The sequence below is a fragment of the Lissotriton helveticus genome, chromosome 8, assembly GCF_964261635.1.
Source record: "Lissotriton helveticus chromosome 8, aLisHel1.1, whole genome shotgun sequence".
Classification (NCBI taxonomy): domain Eukaryota; kingdom Metazoa; phylum Chordata; class Amphibia; order Caudata; family Salamandridae; genus Lissotriton; species Lissotriton helveticus.
The window spans coordinates 721,670,698-721,695,714 of NC_136069.1; the positions used below are offsets into that span (position 1 = coordinate 721,670,698).

General features: G+C 42.8%; 1 protein-coding gene across 4 annotated transcripts in view; it reads left to right on the plus strand.

The window, feature by feature from the left end:
- FARP1 (FERM, ARH/RhoGEF and pleckstrin domain protein 1) overlaps positions 1–25,017 on the plus strand; it is a 543,186-nt gene that overhangs the window by 256,381 nt on the left and 261,788 nt on the right. For all 4 annotated transcript variants that reach the window (XM_078657512.1, XM_078657514.1, XM_078657515.1 and 1 more), the window contains exon 5: positions 6,304–6,382. In XM_078657512.1, coding sequence (XP_078513638.1) covers positions 6,304–6,382 — 79 coding nt within the window. The remainder of the gene's footprint in view (positions 1–6,303; positions 6,383–25,017) is intronic.

Sequence of the window (25,017 nt, forward strand, 5' to 3'; positions counted from 1 at the left end):
TGCCCCTCATAACATGCCCCAACGCCGAGATCCCTATCAAGTCCCAACCGCGACACCCCGGCAGGGTCGACAAAGCCGGGAGGCGGCCATTCCGCCACAATGGGGTCTCTCCCGTCAGCTTATTCCACCACCCCATGCGGCCAAGTGCCTGACGCCAGACCCGAAAGACAGTCTGTGTAACCACCGGGAGCTTCTGTCTTTTCCCGGCCGCATATAGTAGCGTGTGCGAGGTATCGGATTCCATGAGATATCGTTCCAGAGCGTATGCCGGATCGCCCTGATCTCCATACCACCATTCGTTGAGTATCACGAGATGGGACGCCTGATAGTAGGAGAGGATGTCCGAAGACGCCAGGCCACCGCAGTATGTAGAGAGGAAACCGGTGCGAAGTGCCACACGCACCGCCCCTCCAGCCCAGAGGAAACGGCCCAGTGCCGAATCGACTTGGCGGAACCATTGTGGCAAGATAGGATAAGGATGATTCTGCAGTTGGTAGAGCAGGCGAAGAAGAGCGACCATCTTGAAGATGGCCGACCGGCCATACAGATTCAGGGGCATGCGGGACCACGTCTTCATGTCCGATCTGACTCTGTCCCAAACCGGAACAACATTACGCTCCCATGAGACTCCAGGCACGTCAGTTAAAAACACCCCCAGGTACTTAAGGCCTCCCGTCGCCTGCTGTAGAGCTGACGCCCAGGCACCAAGGACCACCCCGCTGCCCAGGGTCCACAAGACAGACTTCCTCACATTGAGGTTCAGCCCCGATACCTCTCCAAACACTCTCATTATCTCCAGCACTCTGGGGCCTGACCTGTCGAGGTCCGTAAGAAAGAACAGGACATCGTCCGCGTAGAGCGCGATGCGGTCAGATGACCCAGCCTCCCATTCAAACCCCTTCAACTGTGCATCCATTCGCACCCACGCCGCAAGGGGTTCCATTGCGAGGGCGAACAAGTATGGCGAGAGCGGGCATCCCTGTCGGGTGCCTCGCCCGATGGGAAAGGTGTCTGAAATCGCACCCGCCACCCGCACCGACGCTGTCAGGCCGGTATACAACAGCCGCACATACGATAGGAATCGAGGGCCGAGATTCAAACGAGGTAGGAGTGCCCGCAGGTATGTCCAGCTCAGCGAGTCAAAGGCCCTATCGATGTCGGCCAATAGGAGCGCCGCCTGGGAGCCGGTGGCCTTCATCATCTCCAGAGCCACTTGGGCCCGCCTAATGTTATGTCTAGTGGCCCTGTGTGGCATAAAGCCAGCCTGGTCCGGGTGGACTAGAGCGGTAATAAGAGGCAGGAGGCGATTGGCCAGCGCCTTCGCCAGTATTTTCGCTTCAATGTTTAGGAGAGAGATAGGGCGGTATGAGTCGTGCCTATCCGGCGGCCTCCCTGGCTTACAGAACACTACTATCTCGGCATTCCTCCAATCCGACGGCAGCTGACCACGTTCCCCAGCGGCATCCAATGCCTTCTTGAAATGGGGCCCTAACTGGAGGTGAAATTTTCGTATAAACTCACACGGGAAGCCGTTCGGCCCAGGGGCCTTCCCAGCATTCAGCTCGGCCAGCGCCTTGCCCAGTTCCTCCGCGGACAAAGGAAGCTCCAGGCCCTCACGTTCCTCATCGGAGAGCCCCCGCGGCGGGAGATCCGCCAGGAATTTGTCTACAGCCTCCGCAGGAAGGGAGTCTCTGGGGGCGTATTGCGCCTCATAGTAGCGTGCAAAGCTAGCCGCTATGGTCCCTGGATCAGTCATGGGGGCCCCCGCCTCATCTTTCAGCGTCGGCAGCGTCTGAGTGTGGAACGCGTTCTGGCACAACCGGTACAGCATAGAGCTAGACTTGTCCCCCCCATTGGTATATTCTACTCTGTGTTGCAAGCCATATATGGCGCGACTCCTCAAGCAGTAAGGAAGCGGATTCAGTCTGTGCCTGCAGGACCTTAGACCAGATTTTAATCATTTTAAAATGCAGATAATATTAATTGATAAAAGTAACAAGATTTGTAAAAGAAGCAAAAACCTTTTCCGTGCAGATTTGCATGATGCTTTACTTTATGTACTATATCATAGGAACAGGGAGGCAGTGATGGGAACCGTGTACCCTGGGTGGGTAATGCTGCCAGAAAATGTATGGTATTACGGCAGAATCTGGTCAGCAGAAATGTATGCTGCTCATGTGAAATTATTTGCAGGTACGGTACAGGAAATAATTTGACATGAGAGGGTTCTTGCAAGTCCTCTACCACCCCTACTGCCTTATTTGCTATACGGGTAACATGAGCATGTTGATAAATGAGCTATTTTACGTTGGTTGCTGCTCTGGCAGTGAAGGTGTCTGGCGTAAAGAAATATGCTGGGATGCCAACGTTTTAAAGGTGTCTCTAGCATACTTATGCCATGCTATATCTGAGGCGCTATCCAGGGCTAAACAGTCGCCAGCACTAGTCTACAGGAACAGGCTTCTGGGTTCTTCCAGACTCTAAGCCACAGTAACAGAGGCTGAAGTTTGATGTGGTCTTCTATGAATCGCAGGTTGACTTATTTATGACAAAACATTGTAGGGGCCTACGGGTGGACTGCACAAAGCCTCCTCAAACATTAGATTTCTGCAGTTTGGAAGCCATTACTGTTAGTAACACCAGCATCAAATGAGGCAATAGATAAACTCTTGCTCGAAAAATACTGAGTAATTCTTTTACAGGTTTGTACCCCAGCCTTTTGAGAATCTATTAACAGCATCAATAGACCTTTAAAATTATAAGACCCTGATACTCAGTAGAAATTTCCAATTAAAATCAACATCCACTGACACACCTATATATGTAAAGTGGATGACTTTTGTGATCTCTGAGCCAACTAGCAAAAATGTCTTCTTTTTAGTTAATTTCGGGCCATATTTCATCACAAAAGATGTTGTCCTATTCGTCCTAAGGCCCCAATAAGTCATGCAGTTATTAAAAGCATGCAGCAGAGATTGTAGCCCATTGGCTGTTCTCACTATGAGGACCACATCGACAAGTAGTACAGGAATTCGACACAGATAGAGTGGTGGGGTGGGTGAAGAGGGGTGGGTGGAGCACGCAGCTGGGGTTTAATAATTTTAAAAAAAAAGACTTACCTGGTGCTGCCAGCCAACCTTTGATCCTCTGCATCCAGTAGCTGGTCCCTGCAGTCCCTGGGACAGCATCGTGGACTCCCCATTCAATCCCTGCTCTGAAGCATGAGAACAGCATTTGGTTGGCCTGAGCTGGCTGGATTAACGCTTGCTCAGACACAGGGAGTCTGTGCTGTTTCTACAACCCGGCTGTGCAATACCGGAGAAACCTAAGTGTGCATGTTAGTTTGGCCGGCCTAAGACGGTCAGCTAAACTGACAAACGCACTTAAAAGTGCACCTACCCCTCCACCTCCCATGGCCCGGTCCTGCCACTCCCTACACACGGTGGCTCAGCCAGTATCTGAAAAATAAAACAATAACAAAACGTTCTTATTTTTCAGCTGCTGGCTCTGAGCCAGTGTGGCGACCCTCCTCAGCCCTTGCGGAGGAGCCGCCGCCGAGTCAGGGACATGACGCAAATCAATTTTTGGTAAATCTTTCCCTGTACTACACAGAACGTGTATGTGTAGTCTACTGCATGACATTATAAAAAAAAGAATTGTTTTTGGAATCCTAGTTGTATATTAACCAACCTCTTTGCTCAGTAATGGCTTTAATTATGTGGTATTATGAGTCCCTCCCTACTGCAAGAGACATAGGCTCTTAACATTTCTTAATTGTGGCTACATAACTTATAGTATTGAGGACACTAATTGACCTTTGGGTCGTTCCTTGTTGAGGTAACCACAAGAATTAGTACTGAACATAGCTGTAAAGCTGGATCTTTAAAAAGAGTAGCCCAGATGTATAGCGTCTGGTTGAAAATTTTCCTTCAGGCTTTGAAATACATGTATTTAATATGACTAAACGCAAACCATTAGCTGAAAAGAACTGCTCACGTTACTGCTCACGTTATGCTCTTTTGTTTCATTAATTCATACTGATGCTTATGGAAGCTACAGATACCGTGAGCATCCCCATATTGTCTTGGCTGGTAACTTTGTCAGGTTGAGCCATTACCTATCATGGATAAAAAGCTTTCTGCAAGAGGCTAAATGTTGAGATATTCTGAAAAGGACCCTTGGTACATTTTTCTTTCATGTTCCGTTTTAAAAAGTATTGATGTAACGTTGGGCTAGGGCTTGTGTGCATATAACAGAAGGACAGAGTCTGATGAACCACCAGCTCCAACTTGCCGTTGTAGGGGACAATCGTGATCTACCCATGTTGATCCTAAAACTGTTTGTCCAGTTGCTTCCATTATTAAGGGCCTTATTTAATATTACTTCTGGAGAAGCTTGTTTAGTTTCTATTCAGATCAAAATTGTCGAAGTTGTAAATAGTTTCAAACAAAACCAAACTATATATGACATTTTGGAAATACTTAACTTTTCTTATGGTTTGCTAAAGACTGTCTTCTTAAGAGCCTGATATATATAGTAAGACTCCAGAGTGGCTGACTAATAACTGTAACGTTGACAGATTGAGTAACTCATCCTAATGACCGAGCATTCTGGCGAATAGTGAGTCACAGAACTAGTGATTTAACTGTTTGCCCTTTCTGAGTAGATTAATCCTTATCCCTCTTTTCTAATCCTTGGGATGTGGCGGAGAAGAGCACAAAAAGACTCATATTTTGCTATCTTCCCTGAATCTGAAGGGATGGCCATGTGCAGATTTATTGCTTTGAGATGAACTACTTCTGGCTCTAAAAGCCCCAAAATGGACAAGGCACGAAACAAAGATAAACTTTATTATTCTTTCTATCTAGCTAGTGTTAATGTTTAGGGCCTCTGTTTTCTACTCCTAATCCCTGTATTGTCTGTGGAAAAGCCAACGGCCTCATGACTAAAAGCTCAGCTTGAACCAATTTTTTAAATAAATAGAATTAAAAAATAAATAAATGTAGAAAGTTTCTCTCTCTCCCCTTGAAAATTCTATACATCCAGACATTCTGCTTGATGGCTCCCAGAAACTGTTTGTCAAGATAGTTCTAAATAAAAATAATAACTGGCGTACTGATAATGCCTTTCTTTCATACTACCAAGCTGGTTACCACAAGCAAATTAGCACACCCGACCATACATTTAGACAAAATGTTCTTATTCAAATATTACATCTACATTAGAAGAGTCTTGCTTCATTTAATGTTCAGTGACCTAATATCTGCATTTGATAGTGTAAAACACTGGTGTATTCTGGAGAAACTGGATACGCTGCCTAAATGTCTTTTACCGGTAAGCATCATCCATGATATCACCTTCGCAAGAGACAGATAGCAACAGAAAGGCAAAATCTCTTAGGTTTTCCAGTATTAAGCTGGGTCTATCAAAAATGTATCCATCCTGTCCATTTCTGTTCAGTCTTGAATGGGACTGATTACCTACCTTTCTAATACAGTTGATGACTTCCACACTGGCCAAAACCACTGTTTGAACACTGCTTCTTGTAGCTGACGCAGCCCTTGTCTCTAAAGCTCCTTGGTGACTATCTCACCTTCTTAACAGGTTTGCCTTTTTGTTGAGATCATGGCCTTTTTTTTATTATTAATGAGCTGAAACTAAATATATGGTATATACTGTTCCAGTAAAATATTTAACCTCATATCTATGTAGAAGAAGTACAAAGCTGCTTCTATTAGATATCTAGGACATTTCTTCAGTGATGTTTGGAAGTGCAAGGACCCAATGCAAAAATGACTTCATTGTGATTCATCACACCAGCACTATAAAAATATTATCTTATAAACTATCCAGCCAAAATGTTCTCAGCTATATTAAAACGGTCAGTAATCTGAGAAAGTACGAATCTGATGCAATAGGATAAGAGATTGGTTAATCTTTTGTTGACTAATCAGGTTTCTGCAGAGCACTACCTTTCTAGAAAGCCAATAGATAATAGATGCAGATGCCTTTTTACTCCAACTTGGCCTAGACATTATGTAAAGGGTGAGGAAGTGAAAGAGATAATCCCTGATTTTGATGTGTTTCATGTAGGTATGAGTACACTCATTACTTTCTATAGAAGAATCACCATGCAGGGCGCACTTGTGAACTCTACATTGATTGGGCTTCGTGAGTAGATTGAGATAGAAAACAGAATCTTACGGATGATCCTCCATTGCTTCGTTTTGTCTTTAAGTAAAACACCTGGAATTCCGTGTGATTACTACACCGCTCATTTCACTTTTGTCTTTCCTGTTTTAGGACCAAAGCATGTTGTGATAAGATTTGTGGTTAAATTCTTTCCACCTGACCATACTCAGCTGCAAGAGGAATTAACAAGGTTAGTGATCACCTTATTTGTTAAATTCAGCCAAACGTTTGCTGTGATTTCTTTATAGTGCTGATACAGATCCTTTAAAATTGCATATCTTCGCTGGGTAATGATTTGTGAAGGTCTTTGAACTAGATATTAATAATTCAACCGTGGTAAACTGGTAGATTACTGATAAATGCTGATCCTCCAATACCTGAAAGTTAAAATGCTTTAATCAATTAATGTCTTGTGCGGCAGTCTCAGATATTGAATATAGATAGAGGGTGGAATGGAATATTGACTAATGTATTCTGCAAACCTTTGTCCTACTATTTAGGGTTATTGACAACTGAGAGAAGGAAATCTATTTGTGAGCGTTTTTTGGGCCACTAATGAATTACTGCTCTGTGATGGAAACGGTGTATGAGAAATGTTTAAACTGGCATCTCAACTAGATCTATTTTTAGGCACTCTCTCTTACGTGCAAGCAGTTTTTGATACGAGCACCTCGCTGAATTAAGAGATGAATGTTATTAATCTAGACGGTAATAGAGAATATGAATTCGCAATGGAAATGTTTATGCAAGCAGTTTTAAGAACCTGAGATCGCTGACCTGAAATTACCCTTAATTCAATTAACATTTCTTGGCGTGCACCTTGTGAATCTTCTGACTGAATTGAGCATTTCTGGAACTTAGCACTCTTAAAATGAATTGCGTCATCCTGTCTTAAATCTATATTTGCCACTCTGTGTCCTCGAGTAAACTATCTTTGTCCGTACTTCTCCCTTAATTAAACCACAGTGTACGTGATTTGATTCTGTTTTTATGGACTACGCCACATAGTGCCCCGGATAAGCTCTCATTGCCTTCTTCACATTAGAGTTTGTTTTCCTAAACAAAATGAACTTTGAGTGTTTTACGTTCTCAAACGAATGATTAGAGCACTTCGTCTGGTGGACTGGCCTCCTGTAATGGGTGCTTTTGTTATGTTATGCTATTACATTATATGTTTGTGATGTACACACTGAACACATTTATTGGTTGGTTTCAGAAGTAATAACGACAACAATTACCTTGGTGGTATTTATTAGGATTGCTAATGGTGACATGTCATTATGATTTTATTTTAGTATTCAGTATTTTACATGGTTTATTTTCATTCATTAGTAAATTTACTTCAAATTGTTGTTTGGATGATAACCCTAGCATTTGCTTTATTTTGCTGTGGCCTGGTGCAACGAGAAGGTGGATGAAGATGCAACACCACCTTCCTCTGTGCCACTTGTTCATGTCTAGCTTTGTGTCTGTTTCAGCGCCTCTAAAAGTGGTAGGACTGCTGGTGTACATGCTCAGTATCTTTGCCCCCTCTATACATCAGCATAATAATTACACCCATTGTAATCCGCCTCTGCTATTGTGGATTATGAACAATACAGCACAATCTTTATTGGGGTCCAGTATATTCATACCGATCTGATTGGAGAAGCCTCTGTAGGTTGATCCGGAAATCTGTGTCCTTCTGTCCAAGACTGCAGCCAATATTGATCCTCACAAGTCCAAGAAATGTACTAATGTTACATTGGAAGTTCTTGAACTTTTAGTTGATGGATTCACATAGCCCGTTTGGCCTATACCTTCCCAATCTTGACATTCAAAGTGGTGGTGTGTTCTCAACCACAGCTGCGTACATGGGATACTGGCTCATAGGGCATAGGTGAGATTTAAATATGGCCACAAGTCTAAGCAGGACTCAGATGCTTTAAAAAGTGCATGACCACGGTTTCATCTTAGGTCAAATAGTTTATAAAGCAGGTTTTTCCTTTTCTGGGCATTTGTCTCACAAATATCTTTTCCAGAAATCAAGCTTACAGTGGTGGTGATGCCATGTAGGGAGTGTAAAATTAGTTTACCCTGATGAAAAAGGACATGCTACAGCTCACTGTCTGAAAAGACTCATTTATACTACCTGCAATGGCCCCCTTTTAACCTTATCCTCTCTGTGTCCCCACTAAAATGGTATCACATGCTGCATAACAAATAAAAGGCAGCAACACATAGATTAGGAAAGTTTGGGTGTTTACCTGCATACCGAAAACTGTCTTTCTTAAAGGTGGGCATCCGGCGCTACTGAGGAATATGTTTAAATTCAATTCAACACGTAGTGCACACAATCTACATATTTGGTAAGGAATGTCGTAGAGAAAGCTTAAAGAAATACAATACAGTGAAGTAAACTAGTTGAGGAAGTAGGAGTGAAGCACGTGGGCCTTTCTTATTCCTGTAACATAAAATATTTAACTACTTCTGTAAATACCTACTTAAATAGCTGTGCACACACTCCTTCATACAGATCATTCTGTATATCTTTTAAAATTGAAGAATCTTCCAAGCAGACCCCGCAAGTGCAATTTTTATTACTTGTTAAAGTTCCTTTAATAGTGAAGATGATGAGACACAGTTTCATTCAAGTACCATACATTTACAGTTGCAGCATCCGAATACTAAATCTTGATAGAAATGACCACATTATAGTCTTACCATATTGCCTGCCAATATGCGAGGGGTCAATTTTAAACTAAAATGCAGCCAGTAGTATTGAAAGTGTTGTGACACCAAAAAGTAAGTATTCAATGTTTTAAGATGAGATCAGCTAAAATTGTTCCCTGCTACCTTACAATGGGCCGCATAACTCCGAGTTGTTGAAATGATGAAACACACATGCGTAGGAGCAACTTGGTCTCTCTTGTTCTTTTTTTTTTTTTTTTAATTATTTTATTTTTAGTTAAATGACTTTAAACACAATCTGGTCGTTGTTTTCTCATAAGGGTTCTAGGTTTGGCCCAGGGATTTGTAATGAAACTTTGCTCTAACCCTGTTAACCAATGTCTTCTAAAACTGTACAGTTGTGGTCACTGAGATTTATGCATTCCTTTGCAGCCTCTCTCTTCAGTTTCATTCAATGCCTTCACGCTAGGCTTCGTCTCATTCCTAACATATATCTTACTTGAATAGTCTTTACCCTTTTCCATTGAGGTACAAATGAGAATTGTTTGAAAAGAACTAAACCTCAAATAAAGTCTTAACATCTTTTTTGTGGTCTTTTTTTGGGTCTCGCTGGTAATGCATCCGAAGGATGCATGTGTCCAGCTGGAGACGTATAGTTATCAGTCTGGGGGAAAGGAGGGACAAGAAAGTGGTACGCGCTTTTTTCCTGGATTTGTGTGCGCGAACGCGCACGTTCCGTCCTGCGCCGCGCCGTGCACTTCCCTCCCATACTCCCAGCAAGTCAGCCTAACGCGCATGCATGCACACACACACACACGCGCGCACACGCACTTACACTTACACAGACACGCAGGCACCCAGACAGGCAACCCCCTCCTCCTCCCCCACAGTCACACACGCATACACACAGACTCCAAGACACATACACGCACGCTCACACACATACACAGCCCGCCGCGCGCGCGCACACACATGCCCCCCCGCCCTCGCAGGCCAGCAACAAAGCGAAGCCCCACTCACCGGCTTCCTTGGTGCAGCGGCTCTCACCGGCAGCAAGACTCTTCCTCCCTTCTTCGGCACCGGGGCGCAGGGTAGGCTCCTGCCTGCTCCGGTGCTCCAAACAATCGCGGCTCTTCCGTGGGAGGCGGGGTAGGCTCCCGCCCTCCTACTTCCTGTTTCCGGTTGTCCCGCCCGGCCTGCCTGACTTCCTGGTCGCAGGCCGGCAGCGCGAGCTCTGGACGGACCTTTCCAGAGATGCAACCAGAAAGGAGTTTTAAGGTTTTAGAAGGAGTTTTTGTACCTCGGCTCCAGAGCGATGCGCAGGTTCCCAGTGAAACTAAGGTATTAATAAAAGATAGACGATGTTTGTTCTCTGATACTGAAAACACAAGGAACGTGTTCAAATCCTTTATATGAGAAATGCAAGTTGGATAATCCTTCTTGGTTAATGAGGACTCCTCGACCCAGGAATAAAGTTATTGATGTTTTTAACAGCTCTCGAGGCAGTTAGATCTTACTTCGGAAAGTGTTAAAAGCAAAAGACAATGAGATTTCAGTCATGAAACTTGAAAAGTGGTACAAAACAGTGGACCTGTTCAACACATTAACGAAATGTCGCACACACCACTTACACAGCTGAGTTTCAGGTTTTGGTCAACTTTGGAGCGGGGTGTTCCTTTTGTTAAAGAAGTATGCCATGGCAAGTTTAGGCAAAAGAAATGTTTTAGAGCTGAATTTGAGATCTCTCTATAACGGCAATGTGATTTCTATGGTTCCTTTTCTTTAAAGCCCCAAAACAATATTCTTTAGAAAAATGTTTTATGCTCTCGTGGAAGAACATAAAAAATAACTGCTGCACATATTTTGGTATTATATTTAGGAAAAATGTGTCATGTTTATAAAAATAAGACTTATTTTTCAGATTTTGTTTTTGTTAAATATATAACTTATCTCAGAAGCATTTCTTGTATTAAATTATTCGCCACTCCGCGAATGGCATTTATAACCCAGTTGCAGTTCTCCAGTAGAGTTCACCCTGAATGTTGTGGTTGGCAAAATGGAAGCCCTCGGGGATCTCCGTGCCTCTAAGTTGGAGGGTGCTTAAGCACTGACAAAAGGATGCCACTAGGTACAAGGACTTGAAGGGAAGGTAGGAATAAAAGAGGGGGAGACTGGATGAAGTTGTGGGTTTTAGGGGGTAAACCAAGCATGGAGAAAGCTTGGTTATACAAAAAAGAATAGGGAAAGTCTGCAGGGTGCGTGTCTCCTGTGAAGATGTGGGTGTGCACACATTTTGCATGGTGACTGGGAAGATGAGCCAGTATATGTTGAGTACATTCAAGTTAAAAGAATCAGTTAAAAAAGTTTCTCTATATACAGCTGGCTGGGAGGTACTAGTGTCCTGTGCATACCAAGTGAAAAGCGAACATCAGACGAAGTACGTGTAAATAGGACTAGACCCCACATAATTCAAAAACAGCTTGGGAAAAAAAGTGGCTGTGCAGCTTGAAAATTGCATAAATATAAATACACCAGCTTCATAAAGTGCTCTTATAAAGTAACGTGGAGCCAGGATAGCCTGAGGGTGTGCTATGAATCCTCTCCCTGGCTAGCAGCCTGACCTCTGGAGCAGGAGCCGAGTTTTTGTTATCTAATTACCACTGAGCCATGCTCCACACATTGTCTAGCCTGCTTATTTTTTGTTCAAATCTAATAAAGTATTTCATAAAATGACACTTCAGTGTGAGGTCATCCGGTTGTACACAGGCTATGACGGCTTGCCTACATATACAAATCACATTGATTTTTAATGTGCTTTTAAGAAGATGAGTCCGATCAATGACCATTTCAGGACAGATGCATTTAATGTGGTCAAGGTCTTCCTTGCTTTAGCCTCTATAACCAGTATGCTGCCAAGCTGGTTTTTCCACTAAAGTAGGAAGGGAACCCAGGCGGCACTGTAGCTGCTTTAATTTTAGTAGTAGCGGGTATGTGTCCGGTTGTGCCGCCCGGCCTGCCTGACTTCCCGGTCGCAGGCCGGCGGCGCGAGCTCTGGACGGACTGCAGCATGCGAAGATTTCCCTGCCCTCGCAGTTGTTGTAAGGTAAGAGAAAACTGCAACGAATGCTTAACTTGGCTCCCTAATGCTTCTAAGCACTGTTCTGTTTTTGTGAAATACATTGTCTGGAAGGACGTGGTCTTTCCTCACAGAATCAATCTGTGCAACCATTCAACAACAACTGGTTCAAATATACGCTATCAATGTTTCAAGCTTTATTGCAAATGTCACAAAAAGATGTTAATATTTCACTTCTGTTCTTGGATTTTCGTCACAATAAAATACACTGAACATAATTTCACAAAAGTTCTTTAGAAAAGTTTAAGCTATTGCCATTATAAATTACAATAACTTTTATTTAAGTATTAGTTATTTAAAAAAATTAAACGCCATTGTTATTTGTAATATCAATACATCTAAGTCATGTAAATACAAAACATATTGCATTACAAATGCTATAGGTATCACATTTGCGAAAGTTATAACTATTGGCATTGTAAATGACAAAGCTATTAATTTAGCTATTTAAAAAAAAAACATAAATAAAAACTTTGCCATTTACAATACCAATAGCTCAAACTTTCCTAATGCGAGACCTATTGCATTGCAAATGCTTGTTCTCTGTAGCTTTAGGAAATGACAACCATGTGTGTCATGTTTAAGTGACTGGTGCAGCGTGGTTGCGTTTTTCGTGAATTGGTCCATACACATACACACATCTCTATGGGACCGCTACCTACTTCAACATTTTTGTGGCAGTTGCTTTTATCAAACAGATGTGTTTTTTAGGTATCTGCGTGGCATCCACTTTTGTCTCAACAATGTGTTTATTTAATTGTAAATCTGTTTATTGGGTCTTCAAAAGCAAAAAGAAGACACACTAATGCAGTAAGAGTAAGAATGAAGCATGACAATGAGCAAATCACATTAGCTAGGTAATGGCCGTGTATCATTGAGGTAATACGTCCGTTATCGACAATGAATCTTCTGCTCATTTTCCAGCACACATCACATGTTACAGGCATACACGTCCCCTTTGTGGTCCTAGTATCTGGTCATGTGCCACACCCAGAGTCCACTCCATAATACAGATAGTGTTGCCATTATCTACAGATATCAAAATTATCTGTGACTAGCCTTTCATACTATACACTTTCTTCGTGGTGGGAGGAGGAGTAGAATTCAGTCCAAACTTTATTGGGGACAGTCCCTAGTTTCCAATCCTAAATATGCCAAAGATGGGGTCTGTTGTCTGCATATCTTGCAAATTTGCCCAAGATAGCCTTTGCCATTTCGGGGGCCAAAGCGTCTGAGACATTCATATGCAATAGTCCAGATAAGCATGCCTTCCTCAGTAAATCACTTCCGGGACAAATACCAAATTCCATCGAATGTAGGCCTTGGCAAACATACCTTTCAACAGTAAGAGAGCCAGGTCAGTGAATTTACACAGTAACTTACTTTTTTCAGGACAGTCAAAAGAGAACAAATAGAGTGGATTCAGAAGAATCAGGTTTCGTCTGCTTCATTGGCACAGGATTTTTTCAATGACCCTTTCCCAGAAGCACTAGATAACAGGACTCCCTCCCCCCCAAAATTGACAAAATCTGCTTAGTCTGCCCTACATCCTTGACAACAAACTGCGTGTTCTGCAAATGTGGGACCATGTTAAATAAGTATAGTGTAAACACTGAAATTTTCTCATTTTGATCCGTGGGTTCTGGGATACCTTTACTCTGTGGCCTGCCACTATTTCCCACTTGTTGCTCCAAGCATCCTTAACTAATGCTTCCCTCACACTTCCCAATGAGGCCCCGCTATTTCCCTCTAGGTCCTTATATAACATTGTTACTGCCTTCATGCTGATCCACAAGGTGATAAGTTTTTATAACTATACATTTCTGTGTCCTGTGTTACATATCAGCCCTGCCGAGTAGGTTGAGGCCATTTTAAAAAATGGCGTACGGGATGGTCTAAGACCCCGTTTAATTGTTAGATGTTGTAGGTGCACCCGAACAAATCACTGGCTCGTGAAGCCCCGGCCCCTGACCATATCTTCTTTTTAGCGTATTATGCCACTTACTCGATTTGGAGAGGCACCAAACGGGAATTCTGTGAGGATCGGCCACAGCAGTGCTGCTCTCCCTCCAGCAATTCTCTAGCAGTGGTATGCCACTCCCACCAGATTACGAAGGGATTGAATGCAATAGACGTGTCCCAAGAGTGCTGGCTAAAGGACACCGGCCCGCCCTCCCACTTCTGAATCTCCTTCTCACACCAGCGTTGTACTTGTATATATGGTAGTTCTATAGCACAAACCTAGCCATAGTATTGCTATGCCATCCAGCCACATATTGCAACAGTGTAGCTAAGTAATATTCTTCAAACTCCAGGATTCAAATAGCTGTAGTTGGAGCCTATTAAGTACTACTCTCCTACTACTGTCATTCCAAGTAAGGCCTGACAGCAAGAGGTGAAGAACGGCTAGGTGAGAGAAACTGGGAAATTTAAGAAATCGTATAGCAGTCATGGTATTATTACTATCCTTATTATAAAGAGGAGTAGTCCCTTCCAGAAAGTCACAGACTTGTGGAGCACAATCAGAGACCTGTATAAATACCCAGTCACAAGGTCTGCCCTGGAGTGGAGCACCTACAATGCCAGATTCCTAATGTATTAAAGGCCTGCCTAGCTGGTCCAGCGAAAGTCTGTCAGTTTCAGTGGTCTTTTTTGTTACGGGGACCCATACGGTTTTCCCCAGTTGACTCACTGTCTGAGGAAGGAGACCAAAGCTATCTGCCATCTTCATCTCTTGGGTGAAATCCGCCACAGGATCCTTGATATAAAGCAGCACCTTACCTTGTCTGTACGAGGAGCAATAACGTGTTGAACTTCCTGCCATAGTTAAACTTGACAGACCCGCTATTTGTAAGTAACAATTGTGCGGTTCCATTGCTGTTGTAAATAACAAAGTCAACAGTGGTCTGCCTTGCCTATTGCCACACTCGATTTTCCACTGGATGTGATCACCTGACCAAGACAGATTTTTCCCACCAAGCGCTTATACGTTTTTTCCGGAAGGAAAAAACTTATAAGCGCTCCTTCTCAGGAATGGCACCCAGGATCTGGAACTCACTCCCTCCTGATACCAGGCTCATCTCCTCCGCTACACTGTTTAAGAAAGAAGTAAAAGCTATCCTCATGGCTAAATACACTTGAACTATTGTTCTGGACTCATTTAAGTCGCTGCACCGATCTTTATTACTTGTCGTCCCCTTTGTTCATTTGTTTTACTTGTATTACCTACTTACATTATCTTCTATGCTCCCACGTATTTGTACTACTAGCATTACTGACGTATCTGTTTGACTATGCTCCCTCATGTTCCCCCTTTCTATGTAAAGCGCTCTGATATCTGCAAAGATCTTGTTCGCGCTATATAAAACTTTCAAAATAAAATAAATAAATGTTTGCATACATGAGCAGCATCCATCTGGTCCCATCTGGACCAAAATAGATGGCCTTCAAGGCCTTCTCCATCTTTTTTTATAAATAATTCTTTTTATTAAACATCATCAACATAACACATCACATCGACACATGAGCAGGAGACAATACAACTTCCAAGCTTCCGACTTGGGTCACAGAGAATCAAATCACAATGAACAATATATGACCATTAGGGGTTAACAAGAGTCTCTTCTTCATTCAGGGATGCAGGTGGAGTGCAGATATTTCCTCTATAGGAGTTCCAAGTCCTCCGCACCTTGTTCCATTTCTTGGGACATCCTCTGGCTACATAGACTGACTTTTCACGGAACATGCACCAGTCTAAATCTTCCTTCCATTTTCCAATTTTGTGCTATGTTCCTTTTAGCAATCATTACTGCCAGAGTTGCTCATTGCTTAGTGCAGAGGTCTTCAAACATTTGGATGCCGAGACCCCCCCCCCCCCGCCCCTGTCAACATTTTGAGGTGTAAGGACCCCCTCCTGACAAAAATGTCTAAACCTGTAGGCAGGGCTACTGGAATTATGAGGCAGGTGAGGGCCAAATTACGTGACAGGCCTGATTAAATTGTGTGGAAAGAAAATGTAAATGATGTTATGTGATGCCACGTATTTTGGGATACCATTGCTTCATTATTTTGAAATAAAAAAATTTACACACAGTAACACTGAGGAAAGATTTCACCCCATCAGTACCTGTTTATAACCAAATACAGCAATTAACATCAGAAAAAATTCCAATCAACCTTTGTTAAGGGGCCTTCCACTCCACAGGAATACATGTTGCCACATTAGACGCTCACCTGGGCCTGGCCGGGAGAAGCAGGGGTCCCTTAAAACCCTGGCGGTTTTGTGCTGTTAGGCTGTTTACCCATGCAGTTTTCCTCTGACTCCCTCCCTTCCATCCCTCTCTCCTTTCCCATCCCCGAATCCCTCTCTCACTTTGCAGGCCATTTTCTTTCACCCCTTTTTACAACTTCTGAACTCTCCCCATTCAACCTCTCACTTCACCTTTAATCACCTCTTGCCATTCTGTCTTTTTACTGCCCTCATCTCTTAACAGTTTCTCATATTTATCTCATGGTCTATCCATTCAAATTTTCGTCTATTTGTACTTTACACCTCTCCAGTCCCCCCATTCATATTTCACATCTCCCCTTTGTTCTAACAGATGCCCTCACCTTTAGCTCACACTCACTTCTTGCGTGTCCACACTTCTCTTCGGCAATTTACATTTCTCCTCATCCTTGACCTCTTCAATCAAATACTCTCACTCCCTGGCTGTACTCTCTCATCCTCTCCTCACCAAGCATACGGGTCGGATCTGTATGCTCCTCTCAGCCTGTGCCACTCTGCTAATTGTAGACCCTAATTCAAGAAGGCATGAGTTGTCTGTCTCGCTGTTTTGGTGCAGGCTGTGCAGTTATGGGACTTGCACCCTCCTTTGCTTCGCTCCACCAAGAATCTATTATCCTTTAGAAAGATATAAAAACCTTTCTCTATGCTCTGTAGGGTTACCCCATTTGGCTGGTTCTCCTTCTCCTTGTTTCTCATTTGCCTTCAAGCAGCAGATGGTTATTAACCCCAGGACATCTTTTGGTAACAGTTGCGCACTACAAATGTAAATAATAATAATCTGCAGAAGCAGGGTTGGGGCTAACACTCCCAGCCAGGGCTGGCCCTAACACTGGTTGCACATGGTGCAACAGTCTTTTTGGTGCCCTGTCTCCGTTTCCTTCTTCTCCATGAATTCCCTCACTACCACTCACCAACAATGCACCTCATCTCTCTATAGTACCTTTCTGACAAACATTTCATTTTTTTATAGCGCTACTCATGTTTACTCACACTCATTTCTGTGATCTGCATGGTACATATTCTTTGTAGCAGGCACATTAACCCTTGGCACTGTGTGGGTGACAAGAGTGCCCGTGTGAGTGCACGGTTAGCGATGCAACAGTGTGAGAGTAGGGTGAGAGGAGTGACTGCAGGGTGAGTGAGGTGGCCATGCGAATTTGGGTGCGAATGCAAGTTCAGAATAGGACGAATGAATGTATGATTACTGCTGGGCTTGTTTGAGTGAGTTTCATGTTCAGCAGTGAGGTGACAGGTGAGTGAAGTGTCACATGAGTGCAGGATGAGTAGCGTGCTTGTGTGACTGTAGGGTGAACAGCGCAAGTGCATTGTGAGTGCAGAGTGTTCACTGTGAGTGCTGGGTGAGCAGTGAATGGTGTGAGTGCATGGTGATCAGTGTGAGTGCATTGTGATCGCTGTGAGTGCAGGGTGAGAATGAAAGTGAAGGGCGAGAATGAGAAGTGAGTGTTCTGAATGAAGGGTGCATTCCCAGACACTTGAAGTAACTCAGCATGTTATTGATGGCTGCGTAGGGTTTAAGATCTAAGTTAAACTATTGCGATTATGGCATTAATCAGGGATCGAGGGAGGAGGAAATAAATAATGTGCTGATCCTGCAACAAACTTCCAGTCCTATGGTTAGAGTAGCCAACAGATTATTTTGATGGCCCAGTCGGTACAAAAATAAGCAGTCACCTAAGCTGTATTTTAAGCACTTATCTTTACATACTTCGAACAGCAAATATAAATAATAAGCACTTCTCATTGTGTTCCTGGGCTGCCTCAATGATCCATGACTGATAATTAAAGAGAACACAGACAGAAAAGTCACATAATGAATAAATACATACTTTTTTAAATCTAAAAGTCTATTTAGTGTCAAGAGGAGGTCTCTGCAGGCTCTTTAAACAGCACATGCAGGCATTTTTCTTTTGGCAACCCTACTTTATATTCCTTTTCATTAAATGAATTCTCACACTACAGCAGTAAATGTAAAATACAAATGTAAGGAATAGGCAGAGTGGGGACCCAGGGGGTATTGGAACCAGGAAAAACACTAAGCCTCTGTAACCAGTTTAAAAAGGCATGTAAATATGTAAATGGTCTTTAAAGATCTGTGAAAAATTTGGATGGGCAGCTCGAGTTGCACTGCAGCAGCCCGGACTGAGACATATGACGGGGGAAGAGGGGGGCTGAAGCCCTTGGGCCTGGGCAGAAGTGTGACTGGGAATGCGCGACCCCCTTTGTATCGCTCCATGGCCCCCCTGGGGGTCACGCCCCACAGTGTGAAGACCTCTGGCTTAGTGTAAGAGGTAAGGTCCGTCGGTTCCCAAATGTTTAGGAGGCACTTACATGCCTCCGGCTGTAAGTCTATTATGAGTACTTCACGAAGAGTGTGATGTAAGGCATGCCAGTAGGTTTGTATGTGTTCACATTCCCATATAATGTGGATAAAAGTGCCAACCTCCCCACACCTGCGTCTGCACTCCCACCATCTGACCTGCCCATACGGACCAACCTCGGCCCAGTGATGTAGATCCTATGTAAAATTTTAAGTTGTACTAAAGGTAACCTGGCCTGTACCGCCACCTCCCGCGGGGAGGAGACCGCCTCTCGCTAGTCTTCTTCATCCAGTTCTAGGCCGTCCCTCATCCATTTCTCTCTGAGGTACTGAAGTGGGTCTTCCATATTATTAATTAGTTTTTTGTAGATCAGGGAGATGGTTTTATCAGTCGGGAAAGTGGCCATCGAGTATTCTAGCTTCCAAGGGGGAGGCGTCTGGGAGGGGGGACTTATTAGTGAGGTACACATGGAGGGCCTGGCGAACTTGGAGATACCTACAATGTTCAGTGTCGGTCAGGCTATATTGCGGTTGAAGGGAGGCAAAGGAAAGGATTTCATCTTAGACCCAGAGGTCTTTAATCTGGGAAATTCCAATAAGGTCCCATTTAAGCCCTTCTCCATCTTGAACAATTTGACAGAAGAGTTCAGCTGCGCAATCGGCATCATATGGAATAGGCACCTACGTTTTTAAGATGTGTTGCAGCCCAGAACAAAGCTATCCATTCTGGCCAATATGACAAATATGTTGATTCTGATGCCATGCGTGGCAGAATAGTCCATTTTAATCTTTTTGGGTAGAAATGGGATCAGTTGACCTTAATACCTCCATTCTCAGTGGTGGCTCTACTATGTTTCTATATATTCAAGATAATAGAACCCTAAAAGAGAAGAGTCCAATGTTTAATAAAATTGTTTGCGCTATATAAAACTTTATAAATAAATATATTGTAAAATAATAACACAAACCTATAGTTGTTCAGTTTACTCCAAAATCCTACCTGCTCTTCTTTCCATGGCAATATTTAATAGTTAATATGGACAAAAGTCATTTCTACTGGCTGTTTTCTGACAGTTATTGGAGGTTTTCAGTGGATTATGAGTGTGGGATTAAAGATCATCACTGGTGCCCATTTTTCAAAGTATTGTATGATTCAATATGTTGCAAAACAGGGGAGGCTGTGAAGCATTCTACCTTGCAAGTGCAACTCAATGTAAAATTGATGCAAGCTATTCCAATATCAATTTACCGACAGTGGCTCTGTGTTCCTGCTTGTGGCAAATTAGGAATAAAATCATACCCTTCCTATGACATAGGGCATTGATAGATTAAACAAAGATAAATGATGTACCAACTGTCTTCTCTTCTTCCTCAAAACTGTTGTAAATTGATGTTACTACAAAATGTAATTCTGGTACTCAAGCTATTTTTAGGCATCTTTTGAGTAGCATAGCAAATATTGTAATGCGATTCACCATCAGAATACTTGTGAGGAGAGAAAGCAAAGAAACTGCATGTCTAATATCGGCTACAGAGTGTCCACATAGCTCCAATTTATTGTGGTCACACCCAGTAGCTCACCTAAACCCCAAACGGTCAATACAAGTTTTGCAGAGGAAAATGAGAAATAGCATCGAGGTCCCTCGTTCTACCCCTCAACAACCCGCCCACCCCCTTCGCCCACTGAGTTAATCTCGAGTGGAAAGGAGTGTTCAGAGTCAGACAAACCTGTAGGAAAATCTCCCATTCAGATGGTGTTCATAGAACCCCACCGCGCACCCCTGAAACCAGTCCACATGCACAACTATCTGGATTTCACTCCATGAATATTTCTTATGTACTATTCAAACACATTACACATGACAAACTTCATGACCACTCGTGGAAAACTCCACAGAAGAATGTGCATGGGTGTATGCAACCTCATAAGATAATGTCGATAGAATCTCAGGACCGAACCCCCTCTTCTTATAAAGGGCTTCAAATCATGGGGATACCCAGAAACGGGCCCCAGTGGGATGGGCACAAAGCAAAATCATCCTGCCCATGTTAGACCCCAGATTACCCATCCTCATGTCACTTAAGGCTCTACCTATAGCTAATTGGTCCATGCAAAGTTGCACCAGTTCTTTCTTTTAGTTCTGCATATTACTCCTAATGACGATTGACCTATGTCTAGGCCATTGTGCCCTTGAAAGCATAACTCGGTCTTGATTGCATCTGCCTTTAGTTCTGCCTCTTGCATTCGCATGTCTTAATGAACTGCTACTCTGTGCATGTCCTCAGGCCCCTGGTAGACATCTATGTAACTGTGTCTCTCAGGGGTCTTTCTCTCTAACACAGGGGCCACAACTCGGCAAAGAAACAACTGAATTATTTCTGCAAGACCAGTGTCCTCATCAACTCCTGCATCTTAACTTTATCGACCTATGCAAGTTTTCTAAAGCTTTCACTACCACCTCCAGATGAAAAACAGAAGTCAGTTGTGTGATCCTAGAATCCAGAATCAATCCTTCATCCATAACATCCAGTTTGATATGTATTTTCTGCATGGATCCCCTCAGGGGATGTTTGGCTCTCTACAAACCTAAGTTCTTGATCTCTTCAGCAGGGCAGCTGAGGGGGGTGCACCGCTGGAAATAATACTTTGCCAGAGTTATGTTTCAGTGAAGGGCCACAAGTCACTCGTCAACATAGACATTAGGCAATGGGGTCAGTAGGAAATACATGGAAGAGTATTGAAGACCGTCTCCTAATACTGGAAATGTAAATGCACAGGTGCCGCCACACTCCTGGTCTGTGGGTGCTGCCCCCCAGAAGTCACACCTCTTGTTCAGTGGGGCTGGGACAGAGTAGCCCTTATTGGGAGAGCGCCCCCTGTTGGCATCTGTTAGATCCTTGGCTTTGACAACTGCAGCATTGCCTTCTGTACTGCCAGTACAACAACCGGATTTAGATCCCATCTGCTGTCGCCCCCAAGTCAACTGCCCTATGAGTCGTGCACACTCCCAGTACTGTTGGTTTTCGGTGCTGAACAGCTAAAGATGAGCACCACCATCTTGTCCTTGTCTCGTTTGGGGCATGTGGCGGCCTCTCTCAGACATCTGGTCACTTAGTACACACCCTTGAGCAGCACTCTTGTGACAGCTGGTGTGCTCCACTGTCAGCCTATCTTTTAAACATCTTCTTTACAATTATCCTTCTCTTAGCCTCATCCCTTGCTTATTCCCCTTCCATCATATTTTTCTCCTTCCGTCATGGCTTCTTTATTTCAGTTCTTCTCAGTCCTCCATTACCTGTACTTCATCTGGTTCTTTCGTTTCACTCATTCCTTTTCTCATTTTCCTCACGTAGGTTCTGACTTCTATTTTGCTTTCCTACCAGTCTCCCTTTTAATTCTTTATATTTACGTTTCTTCTAGTAGTATTCATTTTTCCTTCTCCTTTTTTAAAATAAAATGTTCTTCTTTAAACTTTTTCTCCTGTGTTTGATACTGCCTAGTAAGTCTTCTTTCCTTGCTGTCATCTTTCCTTATGTCAATGGCTTATTCCAGTTTTTCACCTTCGGTGTATTCTTGCTGTCTCCTGTTTCTCATACTATGGCTAGCCTATCTGAAAAAGTCAAATCTGCCCAAAGGAACATAACACTTTTTTTGCACTGTGTGCAAAAAACGTAAGTGCAAAACTCTACTGCTGTGATGTATGATCAGATGGTTGCTAAGTCCGAGCTTGCTGCAAAAGAAGCTTGAAGTCTGGTCTAAAGGCAGCTTTTGCTGTTAAGCCTTATATAATAACAAAAAATCATAAATACTACAGTGAACGGCTTTAGGGCCAGCTCTCTTCACTGATTAGTCTGTTGAGCTGGTATTCTTCTACCCATCACAGGACAGTGGGCCAGCCCATTGTAGCCATTGGTTTACTTGCACAAATGATGGCATATTGCCTGGTCACATGTGCACATCTGCCAAAAATGGACACTTCGGTGTCAAGGCTAGTGCCTCAATTCTTTACTCTGCCTATGCTGTTTTCGATCCATTTTGCTCTCTTATTAGTATATTTAGTAATCGTTTTGTGTTTAAAGTTTGTCTTTAAATTACAATAATTCAAAACCAGTAGTACTTTTTCTTTGCACTAAAAACGTTTCTTCTCCTTATAACTGAGGACCTTACTTGCAGTATATAAATTGCTTTAAAAAAATAGGCTTAACTAAAGTCAATAGTTAAGCCTTTGGCAAGCTTGTGGTTATTATTTTTTATGATTAATTGCAAGCACATCCCGCAAATAAAAACACAAAAAGGTAATTAAACCATGCCGCTATTTAAACCTGGAAGCAATATACATGCAATAAAAAGTTAAAGAAAAAAACATAACGATTGTCTATCGAAACAGAACAGTACAGTTGCTGCCTAGCAAGCAGTTGAACTTAGAAAAGGCATAAAACCCCTCTTGATGTAATGCATAACCACGGGAAAATATGATTGTTTTAAGAGTTTAATTTGTGTTATCCAATTTCATGGTTGATAAAAGACGTTTCAAAAGTACCAGGGCACAGTTTTTTTTACTTCCCTTCAGACTAATGCAGGACAAAAAAAGTTAAGATTAAATCCTGTAAGTGAACATTATTTTATTTTGTTCTTTGAACTAGTGATTTTTTTTGGCATGATTTGTGCTCCGTTACTGCTAATTCACTAAACCCACTAAAGTCTCAACAACCGAGGAACATAGTTGGCTAAGTGGATGGTACAGCAAGTACATGGGCTTAGCATACAAAGAAAAACACTTACAATTTTAAGCATGCACTGGCAAAGCTAGTAGGTATATATATATATATATATATATGTATATGTATATATGTATATAAAATCAATAACTAAAAGCAAAAATATTTGTTTGGCCTCAAAAAGCACACACCACTCAAATTACTTTCATATTTCACTATACTAATTTAACACTAATCCTTTATGGGTTCTGGAGTAGCGTCCTACTCGCCGAAAAACCGCTTTGACGCCTCATCAGGGGTAGTAAGCGTTATATAAATGCAATTACAATACAATAATTTGCTGTATTACTTCCTGGCACTTTGTGTGTAGATATGGTTTTGTGAAAGAACACAATGCTGTCACTCACAGGGAAGTTATTCAGTAACCAAAGTAGACTGACCCACTGCTCCATGAAATGGGGGTTGAAGTAAATACTGAATGACACAACAGACACATGGATGAAAAGAGCTGTCGGGCTGAAAATATTTTGTGTATATTTATTTATTTCTTAGCTAACACCAGACCTAAAAAGGAAAGATTGTTTTGTTCAGCCAGATTAATTTTCTCATACTGCTCCGCATGTGATCCTTCAGTCCTCTTCCAGACATCTCAACACAATAACTTCCTGGTGCAGCACCTGTGTCAGTGTTGGATATTGTTCACACTTTCTTTGCTCATTCTTACTTTTGCTGTCCACTCTTTTGTTAATCACCTTCTCCAAAGTTCAGACTCTTATCGACAACTGACCCTACTGCCCTTCTAAGTGGCTTCACTATAAGATCTGCATAAGGGCCATTGCAGCTCTCTGGCTGTTTCTATCGGGCAGGAAGGTGCGAAATAGCCAGACCAGCTTGAGAGCAAAATGCCGCTTAATTAGGACAAGTATGCAGACTTTGAACTTTTTATTTACAAATACATTAATCAAAACCCCACCTCACTAATACAATAAAAAAATCCTGACCCCCTCACCCTTAAAACTCCACCCATCAATAAACAGTCCCCTATCCATAGTCCACACAATCATTCCTCGTCATGCCCTTTCTTTCTATTTGCTGTCCTTCACACTCAATCCAACCATCGCTCCCCTGTATTCCATCTGCCATGCCTACCCTGCAAGGCCCCCAACCCTTCTGGCCTGTCTTGAGCTGCTCTTCTGCCACCTTAAAAATCCCTGACAGGGCGTTTTTCCTGTCCCCCTTCCCCCTTCACTCTTCTTTTATTATTAGGTTTCAAAACACTGCATAGATTGTCACCACAGCCTCAAAAACGTCATTTGAGAAAGGCAATTCCGCATAGACGGGCTGTTGCCATATCAGCCTTTAGTACCAACCTTTTCTGGCAAACTCTCTGGTTGACCTCTCTTTGAGAGCCAACAATTATAGTTCATTCCAAATAAGTGAGATGAACCCCATCTTGCCTAAAAAAGTATAAATCCATCTTTCTTAATATCTGTATGCTCTATCCAACCTACTCCCTGTGCCTTGCATCTCTCTATTCACTGTCCTCCTGGGGGTTTCATCCACTGAATATTTAAATGCACCATGCCAGACCCTTCTAGGAACCAAAGCCGTCCAGATAATGTGAGTACCTGACCATGATTTCCCAATCTGATCCAAATCATTTTCCATTTTTCA